The sequence below is a fragment of the Sinocyclocheilus grahami genome, unplaced genomic scaffold (assembly GCF_001515645.1).
Source record: "Sinocyclocheilus grahami isolate Dianchi unplaced genomic scaffold, SAMN03320097.WGS_v1.1 scaffold1132.1, whole genome shotgun sequence".
Classification (NCBI taxonomy): domain Eukaryota; kingdom Metazoa; phylum Chordata; class Actinopteri; order Cypriniformes; family Cyprinidae; genus Sinocyclocheilus; species Sinocyclocheilus grahami.
This window is the reverse complement of record NW_015506311.1, coordinates 412,112-424,290: the sequence shown is the minus strand read 5'-3', so window position 1 is coordinate 424,290 and position 12,179 is coordinate 412,112. Positions and strand designations below refer to the sequence as shown.

Genomic DNA, 12,179 nt, shown 5'->3' with positions numbered 1-12,179 from the left:
TAGATAGATAGATAGATATAAATATTTGATAGCTAGATAGATAGACAGACAGACAGACATACATGATAAATAGACAGACAGACATATACAGTATATTTCATAGACAGACAGATAGATAGAGACAGACAGACAGACATATATGATAGACAGACAGAAAAACAGACAGACATATATGATAGGTAGACAGACAGACAGACAGACAGACATGATAGATGGATAGATAGATAGATAGATAGATAGATAGATAGATAGAAATATTTGATAACTAGATAGATAGACAGACAGATATATACAGTATATTTCATAGACAGATAGATAGAGACAGACAGACAGACATACATATATGATAGACAGACAGAAAAACAGACTGACATACAGTGGGGCAAAAAAGTATTTAGTCAGCCACCAATTGTGCAAGTTCTCCCACTTAAAAAGATGAGAGAGGCCTGTAATTTTCATCATAGGTATACCTCAACTATGAGAGACAAAATGAGAAAAAAAAATCCAGAAAATCACATTGTAGGATTTTTAAAGAATTGATAGATAGATAGATAGATAGATAGATAGATAGATAGATAGATAGATAAATAAATAGGCAAACGTATAACTACTTACAGACAGGTAGATAGACAGACTGACAGGTAGGTAACATAGATATTATAGATATACAGATAGACAGACAGACATACTGTATCTAGATTGACAGATATATATATTTACAGACAGGCAGATACAGTATGTAGACAGACCCAATAGACAGACATGTAGATAACAGACAGACAGACAGTAGTTATCTACTATTAATCCCAAAGGGTGTGGCACTCTAAAGAGTGAAACCTCTTGAGATAGACATGTCACCATCACAGCTGTGAACATGAACAATCTGACAGCTCAACAGTCCCTGCAGTCTACACCTGTTGAGAGACGCAGACAGAGATGACACATTTTATCAGGTGTTTGTTTGTTTGTTGGCAGCTGTGTGTTGATGCTGAGTTTCCTCATGTCCACATGGAAGTCTCACACCAGCAGACATGAGCCGTCTGCTAATCTATCACAGCTAATGCCTACAGTCAGCCTCTAGCACAAACACTTCCATATACTGTTTGTATACGACACTGACAAATTTTTGTGGTTGTCTTGCTCTGGATTCTTCTCTAGAGAAGACCTCATCATCTTGTTTGCTAGCTACTGTGCATTAGCTTGTAGCAAGCTAACGGCAAAACCATTTCCACATTGCTAATACGCAAAAATGTACTGACACTCATGCGGATCCTATACAGCAATGCCAATTTATGTCACACAACCTGACACAAGACCCTTCATCCAAATGTTGTTCATTAGCTAATAGCATCGCTCGTTTTGGTGCTTAATGGAAAGTGACAATGGAAACGGCTAACGTTGACTGACGTGGCCCGCTCATTCCTTGCATAAACCAAATTGGTAATTACAAAGAGCACCTCCTCCATTTTCAAGATGCACCTGGGGAGAATACTAACAAAGATAGACTGCCATGATTAATGCGGCAGAGTCTGGGTTGCGTTCGAGACAGATGGCCACAGGTGTGAGCGACATTAGCAGCCAAGCTTATGAATATTTTCCACAGTTGTCACAGCAGATTGTTTACAAATGATACGTTAACGATTGCATCACAGACCAACAATTTCACTTCCTGTTTTTCCACAGATTATCTCCAAATGTCCCACCATCACACAGTTAGTTGGGCTTGATAAGGCATCACTATTTTTATTAAAAGTTGGAAATCTGAGCAATCTCTTAACCCAAAGTATTACATTTTGACTTGTAACTTGGCCTGCATATTAAATTGTGGAATATTGAGGAGTGTTTTTAAATTTTTGAAATAATATGCTAATATTGCTAAGTGGGTAGTAAAATGAGTAATGAGTAGTATTGGCATAGCAACATGTTAACATCCCACAGTTTAACTTAGCAATGGCTTAGAAACACCCTGGCAATCATCCAGAACACCCTAGTATCGGCATAAGAACATGGTAACATCACTCAACACACCGAAACAACTGCAAAGCAACATCCTGGCAACCATCCAGATCACCCTAGTATTGGCATAGCAACATGGTGACATCACTCAAAACACCTTAAAGGGGTCATATGATGCGATTTCATGTTTTCCTTTGTCTTTTGAGTGTTAAAAGCTGTTTGTGCATACAGAAGATCTGTAAAGTCGCAAAGATTAAAGTCTCAAACCCAAAGAGATATTCTTTATGAAAGTGAACGCTCAGCCACGCCTTCCTAAAACGCCTCATTCAAACATGCCCCCACATATCTACATTACTGTGTGGGAAGATTTGCATAACACTGCCCAAATGTATACGCATAGAAAGAAGCTGTAACTTTTATTCTTGCTGTAGTTTTGTTGCTGCCGCCGTATTGTGGAGACGCTGTGTGTTTCGTTGCGAAAGCCAAACTACTTTGTTTGGTCTTCCAAATAAGAACACAACTAGAAATCAGTGGTCAAGTTTTATTTACAACACTGTTCCAGAACAGTACAACCCAAATATTCAAGTGTGTGCAGCACATTTTACGGGGGAAAGTTTCCTGAACATAGTAAGGGGCGTAACATTTGCATCACACGCTTGAGGAATTCGGCCAATCACAACTCGCTAGATAGCTGGCCAATCAGAGCACACAGCACTTTTCAGAACGATGAGCTTTGTAAAAATTGACACATTTCAGAAGGGCGGGGCATAGAGGAGCAACATTGCATTACACCAAATACACAAAATAATGTTGTTGTTTTTTTGCAATGTCATATGACCCCTTTAACAAACAGCATGGCAACATCTAGGCAACAATCCAGAATACCTTAATAGCCTATTGGCATAACAACAGACTAACATCATTCAAGACACCTAAGCAACTGCATAGCAACACACTGACAACCACCCAAAGCACCCTAGTATCAGCATAACAAGATGATAACATCACCCAAGAGGCCTTCACAAACAGCATAGCAACACACTGGCAACCATGTGGAGCACCGTAGTAAGGGCATAGCAGACACCTTAGCTACTGCATAGCAACACCATGGCAACCAACCAGAACACCTGCTGGCATAGCAACATACTGACATCACTCAAGGCACCTTAACAAACAGCATGACAACACCCTGGCAACCTACCAGAACACTGTAGTATCAGCATAGCAACATACTTACATCCCTCAAGACACCTCAGCAACTGCATAGCAACAGCCTGGCAACCACTGATACCAACTATTGGCATAGCAACATGCTAACATCACTGAAGACACTTTAGCAACTGCATTGCAACAGTATGGCAACCATCCAGAACACTTGCTGGCATAGCAACATGCTGACATCACTCAAGACACCTTAACAAACAGCATGTCAACACCCTGGCAACCATCCAGAACACCTATTAGCATAACAACATGCTTGCATCTCTCAAAACACATTAGCAACTGCATAGCAACACCCTGGCAACCACCCAGAACACCTACTGACATAGCAACATGCTAACATCACCCACGACACCTTCTCAACTGCACAGCAACACCCTGGAAACCACCCAGAACACCTATTGACATAGCAACATGCTTACATCACTCAATACACTTTAGCAACTGCATTGCAACAGCATGGCAACCATCCAGAACACCTGCTGGCATAGCAACAGGCTGACATCACTCAAGACACCTTAACAAACAGCATGTCAACACCCTGGCAACCATCCAGAACACCTATTAGCATAGCAACATGCTTGCATCTCTCAAAACACATTAGCAACTGCATAGCAACACCCTGGCAACCACCCAGAACACCTACTGACATAGCAACATGCTAACATCACCCACGACACCTTCTCAACTGCACAGCAACACCCTGGAAACCACCCAGAACACCTATTGACATAGCAACATGCTTACATCACTCAATACACTTTAGCAACTGCATTGCAACAGCATGGCAACCATCCAGAACACCTGCTGGCATAGCAACAGGCTGACATCACTCAAGACACCTTAACAAACAGCATGTCAACACCCTGGCAACCATCCAGAACACCTATTAGCATAGCAACATGCTTGCATCTCTCAAAACACATTAGCAACTGCATAGCAACACCCTGACAACCACCCAGAACACCTATTGACATAGCAACATGCTTGCATCTCTCAAAACACATTAGCAACTGCATAGCAACAACCTGGCAACCACCCAGAACACCTATTGACATAGCAACATGCTAACATCACCCACAACACCTTCTCAACTGCCCAGCAACACCCTGGAAACCACCCAGAACACCTATTGGCATAGCAACATGCTTACATCACTCAAGACACCTTAGCAACTGCATAGCAACACCCTGTCAACTACCCAGAACACCTATTGGCATAGCAACATGCTAACATCACTCAAGACACCTTAGCAACTGCATAGCAACACCCTGTCAACTACCCAGAACACCTATTGGCATAGCAACATGCTAACATCACTCAAGACACCTTAGCAACTGCATAGCAACACCCTGGCAACCATACAGAACACCAGCTTTGTGGCATCAGCTTTTGTGGCATTTTTCTTCAGAAAGGGATTGATATTAGTCAGGGCTGCTGCTCATTAATTTTTGCAATGATATGTCTTTGCTAATAGCTATTGATTTAGGTTTAGGGAAGGTACCGGTTATTTATGCTCTAATTAAGTGAAAAATACTCAAGCAGTGAAAAGCCAAGGAATAATTTGGTAGATGATGTGTCCAAGGCTATTTTTTCCAGACAAAATAAGAGTGTGATAAAACGGACAGAAATTGGGGAAGTACATATAAAGATGTATTTGCAGTATTTGGTGAAATTATACATTTTTAATGTAAATTCTTTGGTGTACACTTTATTCATACTTTAACACATAATGTTATATTACAGTATAGTTACAGTACCTGCAGTATTTGTTGTATGACCTTCAACATTTTTTATGTTTTTATCCCCAGAAAACTGTGTCCATCAGCAGTGATTGTATATAAAATGTCTTGCTTCCATGTTTTTTTATTTGCCTAACTAAATTATTTTTTTAACTACAAACCCGATTCCAAAAAAGTTGGGACACTGTACAAATTGTGATTAAAAACAGAATGCAATGATGTGGAAGTTTCAAATTGCAATATTTTATTCAGAATACAACATAGATGACATATCAAATGTTTAAACTGAGAAAATGTATAATTTTAAGGGAAAAATAAGTTGATTTTAAATTTCATGGCATCAACACATCTCAAAAAAGTTGGGACAAGGCCATGTTTACCACTGTGTGGCATCCCCTCTTCTTTTTATAACAATCTGCAAACGTCTGGGGACTGAGGAGACAACACTGTAAAATCCAATAGTTTACCTTACTTAGATTTAGTTAGTTATCTTTACTTAGTTGTTATACTTACTAGGTTTTATTAAGTTACAGCTACTTTCAAGGCAAATAAACATGTCATGCCAATTGACCTAATAAGTTGCAAATTGGTCCTCCAGCTGTTCCTTATATGTACATTTAACTTTTCCGGCCTCTTATTGCTACCTGCCCCAACTTTTTTGGAATGTGTAGCTCTCATGAAATCCAAAATGAGCCAATATTTGGCATGACATTTCAAAATGTCTCACTTTCAACATTTGATATGTTATCTATATTCTATTGTGAATAAAATATAAGTTTATGAGATTTGTAAATTATTCCATTCCTTTTTTACTCACAATTTGTACAGTGTCCCAACTTTTTTGAAATTGGGTTTGTAAATAATTAACTTCTATTTCGATAACAAAATCTTAAGACTGCATAATTTAACTTTGCTGTTAGATGATTTATACATTGTAATTTGACCAAAGAAAATTTAAACAATTAAATGTTTTCAAACAACTTTCCTGAACATGCCCCTCATTTATCATTGATAAGATAGTCCCGCCCTAAATTCACGCCATTGGTTGATCTCTTGTTGCTTTGTTGGAGTGGTCAGAATGATAAAAAAAACAGAGCAATGTTTTGAATTTGCCTCAGTGTTTATACTGTTCTGGGAAATCAACCAATGAGTGAAAGTCTTTTACCACATTAAAATGTGTGCTCTTCATCTTAATCATTAAAAAGTTAGTTTGAGAAGGTTATAAAAAGCCTTGCTGTACAAGCAGTGTAGAAAAAAATAAGTGTTTTTACTCTAGGCGACTATTTAGTCATGATTAAATGTGTCGTTATGTAGCCCTTTATGTGGCTTCCGTTGCTAACAGCTGGCTTTCTTACTGTAATAATAGGGTGACATACTGTGCAGAGACTTAAGATTTGAATGTTTTGAGCTCGTTTATTATGGAATGAAAGCTTATTATGATGTTGGTGGGGTTCTGCAGCAGTGTGGTTAATCTGCTGGGAGGCAGAATATTTCAGAGATGTTCTGGACATCAGCCAGTGAAATTGATGGCCCAGACCTTAGTGTACTATAAGTTCCAGTCTTTATGTTCCATCTCATCTAAAAGATATCAGGTCATTGCATACTGGTGCATACTGGATATGTTACTTCACATGTTAATTTTTGTTTTTCAGTCTGATTTTGGGGTAATTCATTTATTATTATTATTATTATTATTATTATTAGAATGTTCAGTGTTTCTTAGTTGACATTTCTATTTTGTCTATTACAGGATGGTACCGAGGATTTTCCACCAAGAAACCCACAATCAAGGTAAACTGATTCATTTTTCATACTCAATAGTGTGGATTCTACAATCCACCCAATATGCAGTTTGTTTCCTTGTTGATCTGCAGTGAACCTGTTTGAATGTCAAGTAAACAACAAAGATCTACTGTTGAACTGTGGTTTTCGACTGATAGGTTGTGACCCGTGTCTGTTCAGATTCGGCCACGGAAAGCAGGGAAAGACAGTGCTAAATGCAAATAATAAAATACAACCATGTATTTTCTACAGCTGTGACTGATAAAAGAAAAAAATGCATTCCAATAAATTGACATCACTATATAATTTCACTGAATGAGACCCTGACTCCCAGACAAACATGAACCCCCATAATATCCGCTTACTATGCAACAGTTCACTTCTTTACAGAAAGATGGTTGAAAGGACTTGTTTTGTCTTTTTTTTTTTGGTGCTACAAAATTAAATCAATATGTGCATTTTACAATAAATGGCCTTTGACTGGTTGGAAATATGTAGCAGTGATCTTTCTAAATTTTAGCAGCTAGGGACTCTCTGTACAGTGCTCACTTAAAGGCCGCGTGGGCTATTGTTTCTACTGCTGTTAGGTAATGCAGACTTTCTAAAATACTCCAAAATACGGCTGATGTAAAATTGGTTGTGAATACCATTTCATGAAAAAAAAAATATATATATATATATTATAAGGAATAGACAATGAATGACACAAGGGACAACAAAGGATACAAACATTTATCTCTGAATAAGGATTTATTTTAATATTTTCTAATCACAGTTGTCAAATTTTAACTGATTATCACGTAATGTTATCCATAACTTTTTATGTTTAATCTGATATGGATAAGTAGGAAGGTTTTGCATATCAGCTGTTCATAGCACATTCAACATATTTGTTAATAAAACAGATTTATGCGTAAAAAACATTCTCATGTAAATTCTGGCATTACACAGCACCGACAAATTTCTTTAAAGAACGAACTTCTGTGTAAATTGTTCGTACTGACACATTTGTTTAAAGCACAAATTACAATGTAAAACTTGTATTTCTATGCAAACAATTTACACAGAAATTAATTCATTAAATTAATGTGTCAGTGTCAATTTACGCTTTTTTGTAAATTTCTATGTAAAAAAAACATAAATTGATGCTGACGCATTCATGCGCATTCAACAAATTCCTGTGTAAATTGTTGCAAAAGCCATAGTACATAAATTGTTGCAACATGCAGCACAAACAAACAGCACACATTCGTTCAAGAAACACATTTTTCATAAAACCACTCTTGCTTAAATTGACGGTTCGTGCAGTGTCTTTGCAAAATGTTTCTCAAACCCTTTCTAATGTAAATTGGTGGGTCATGCAGCACAAGCACACTTGTTTACAAAAGTAATTTCTGTGCATATTTTTCGTAAAACCATTGTTGCGTAAATTGTCGCATCATGCAGCACCAATATTTTTGTGAAACATTCACAGAACTTGTAATTTATTTATGAATTTTTTTACCCATTCATTATTGGAGGATAAATTTAAGAGCAAAGTTTCTGTAAAATTACTCTTGTGTAAATTTACGCATCATGCAGTGCCGACAAATTAGTCCAGAGAAAAAATTGGTTTGCAAATTGTTCGCGAAACCTTTCTAGAATAAATTGCGGATCATGCAACACAAACACAATGGTACAACATTTGTTTAAAGAACAAATTTCTGAGAAAATCATTCATTAAATCACTTTGTCATCATGGAGTACCAAGGAATTCGTTTACAGAACGAATTCCTGTGTAAATTTTTCGTAAAAACCATAGTACATAAATTGTTACGTCATGCAGCACAAACACATTCATTTAAGAAATGTATGTACAAAATTTCTGTAAAACTACTCTTGCGTAAATTTACGCAACATGCAGTGACAACAAAAATGTGCACATTTTTCGCAAAATCATTATTGTGTAAAAATTGTCATAAAAATAAGTTTTTTTTTTACTTTATTTGACGATAAATGCAAAATAATTTTGCCTGTAGACATGAATCTTATTCATTTCGTGAATAAGAAAGTTTTACAGCAGAATCATATTCATTCAGTGTGTTTTTGACTCCATTGTGCTGATTGTAGTGTTATCTGAGGACATGATTTGAAATACACTTCGACACTTAACAATGACATCTATTTGAAAGTGGTAGCGAGTAGCTAATATCCACTTCATAGACAAGGTTGTGCTTGTTCTTCTGCTTTTCCTGACCTCACAAGCCGGGTTGAGACAAGGACAGGGCGTACCACAAATATTCCTCCCAAAAGACAGATTTTCTCAGGATGAGAGGAGGAGGATGGAGCTTTAAAGCGACTTAGATCTTGTCTGCCGCAGCTGTTCTTCAGGGACACAAATGCAGTGGCAGGTATTACTGTGGGAGCCATGTTAAGCTTATTTGTTGCTGAAAATGGTTTATACTGCGGCAGAGTTTCTTACACCTTGCTAGAAAGTATTGGGAATCACCACATAAGACATCAGAACCATATTAATTAGAGCGTTAGTTGTTGTAATGCATTTCTTACAGTATAAAGCGAGTATCAGTCTCAAGCCTTATTATTGGATCGTGCTATTCAAATATTTGTCACATTCTGCCATATGTTGACAGATCCATATCCAGTAGCTGACATTTCCCAACAATTTTCTTTTATGTGAGTAAAGTTCACCTTACAAAGAACAGATGAAAAGTTTTATGCATACGGTGACCTTTAAAGAACTATGGCTAAACTACCAAGAAGCCCTCATCCAAACTTCACAGATAAAGAGCTTCGGGCAAAATGTTCTGGAAATCACGTGTGAATGAACAGGAGCATTGTTTTGATGTGGATGCTGTGAGTACATGCGTTTTCAATATAACAGTCACCTGGCAGATACTGTGAGGTTAGTTTTGTAAGATAATTTAAAAACAAAACATGATATTTGTGACCCGTGTTGGCAAAATGAGTCGGAATGCGCACAGGCAAATTTTGAGCTACAGTCAAACAAAGTCGATTTTCACAAAAATGAGTTCATTAAGCCCTCGTCTAGCGATCCCAATGCTCCAAATAATAATTTCAGATGTTTAATTACCTTCATTTGTAGGTTTTCTGAGAGGAGTAGGCTACCTTTTCTCTTTTCGCTTTTCACGCTTTTCATGTCTTAAGTGAACGTTTGGGGAACTGTTGGGGAAAAACATCTGATGTGTATCATTATATAAGATCCGTGCATTACAGTAGGTCTTAATATAGGCCGCCTCATAATGTTAATCTAACAATAAAAGAATCCCTCGCTGCTCTTGATTGAACTCCTTTTGTAGTTTAAATAATCAATTTATTTGTAATTAACAGACTAAATGGATTTTTACATCTGATTATTTGTTTATCTTGAATGCTTTTGTTTAGGTGTAAAATGAAAAAGGTAATGCATTATTTATTCCTTTCTTATATTTCTTCTACTGTTTTTCTTTTGCATCTGTTCTTATTTGTAATAACAAAGATCAAATAAAAAATAGCTATATTGTGATTATTAATATAGTAATTATTATTAAAAAAATAACCGGGGGAAAAGATGCAATGTTGCTGGTGATTTTGCTTTGGAACTTTCAGAAAACTTTAACTTGATTTTTTTCAAAATTGACTTTGCTGACTCTATCGACTTCAAACAGGCGTAGCTCAGTCATTTTTCATCCGATTCCAACACATCATACATCATTCTGAAGGTCTTTTAATGTAGAACATGAACATAAAAATAACTCATTTTTGAAAATTTGCTCATTGTGACTCATTTTGCCAGCAAAAGTCACATTTAGTGCATTAGTTTGATTTGACATGGTATTGTTTAAATAATTCTGAATATTGATTCATAAATCTGAATATATCAAATTAATATATAATAAATATATTCATAAATGTGAATATATATATATGCAGTGTTATTTTAGCATTATATAAATCTATATTTATAAATGCATATTGTGATATATATATTTTGTTGTATAACTATATATATATATATTTTTTATATATATATATATTTTTTTTTGTGTGTGTTTGTGTGTTTTTGTCAATTTTATTAGATTTAGTTTTTTTTGTAAATATGTCTGTAGGTTTTTCAATTCCAATTTTAGTTATATGTTTAGTTTATACTACATCAAGTTTAACTAAATTAAATGATACATTTTATTTTATTTTATTTCAAGTAACGAAAATTTATTTTATGTTTTTAGTTTTAGTTAAACAATAACCATGTGTATAAGTGAGAATATGTATTTAGAAATATGAATATACTTATAGATAGTCTAACTTACAATTATATATATATATATATATATATATATATATTCTGATTTTTTGAAGTCGACTTTTATGTGATGACAGATTTCTGCTCATTCTAAATCAGATAAAGTAGCACAGTAAAGATTACATTAATGTGAATGTGTGAGAGCGATTGCGTGTGTGAATTAATTCTACCTGGCAGCGTCTCTACTAGTAGTGAAGCTGTGGGATTTAGTTATTAAGAAATATATGCTTGAACTTATCAGTTTCTAAGCTATTTTATTGAGAAATCACAGAACAGAGTTGACAATACATTTCTGTGCTGAATGATTCTGTGCGCGTGATGTACGCTATACTGTCTGTCGCCTATGTGTGTGCGTTACAGTGCAGGAGCGCATTAGATTAGAACAGCGATTAACTTACCTGTACAATATGCTGTTTAAAACTTGCATTCTCCCGTTCAATTTCGAGCATCCAGTAATATAATCACACATGTCATGTGGAGCGCTTTCAGAGTATGCATTTACTTGTCATTTGAACTGTTTGGAAACGGAGCGTAAATGTGAAAGTCCTTCAAAGATTTCTTATCCTGTTGCGCCCTCTATAGGACCAGCGACTAGTCGACGTCAAGCTTAAAGCGTCATGGCAGGGCATTGAAGTCGACTAGTTGATTAGTCGGTGCAACCCCTATCTACCCTTTCGAGTCATTTCGTTCATTTTAGCAAAATACAATTAAAACGTTACGTGTTACTTCCCTAACACGTCTACTAATGCAAACGTTGATCACACTACAAACAATACAAAACTGCAATAAGAAACAGAAAAGATGAATTCATTGTTTACCTGGGTCTTCAGTCTATGATTAGCTCACCTCAGCTCTTATCTGACAAGTCGAATCGTTCGTTCATCACGTGACAGACCCATAAACTTAACCAATGCAGTCTGAGCCGGAAAGAGACCTAATAATAATAACCAACTCTTTATTACCTTTGTTACAACATTCAGTGTTATGGAAAATAAGCATCATGACAGAAATTCACACATTTATAAACTGTAAGAAGTAAAAAGCTACAATTTGAGACCAGAAACGCATCACGTAACTGTAAGAGTAAATAATAATTATAATAATGATGATAATAATAATAATAATAATAATAATAACTATGCACCCATTTGTAAGGAAGCTTGTAAATTAACTAATTT

At 36.0% G+C, this 12,179-nt stretch overlaps 1 protein-coding gene across 1 annotated transcript in view; it reads left to right on the top strand.

Moving 5' to 3' along the window:
• Positions 1–12,179, top strand: part of LOC107567192 (dedicator of cytokinesis protein 3-like) — a 278,352-nt gene that overhangs the window by 65,489 nt on the left and 200,684 nt on the right. The window contains exon 3 of the mRNA XM_016252833.1: positions 6,670–6,710. Coding sequence (XP_016108319.1) covers positions 6,670–6,710 — 41 coding nt within the window. The remainder of the gene's footprint in view (positions 1–6,669; positions 6,711–12,179) is intronic.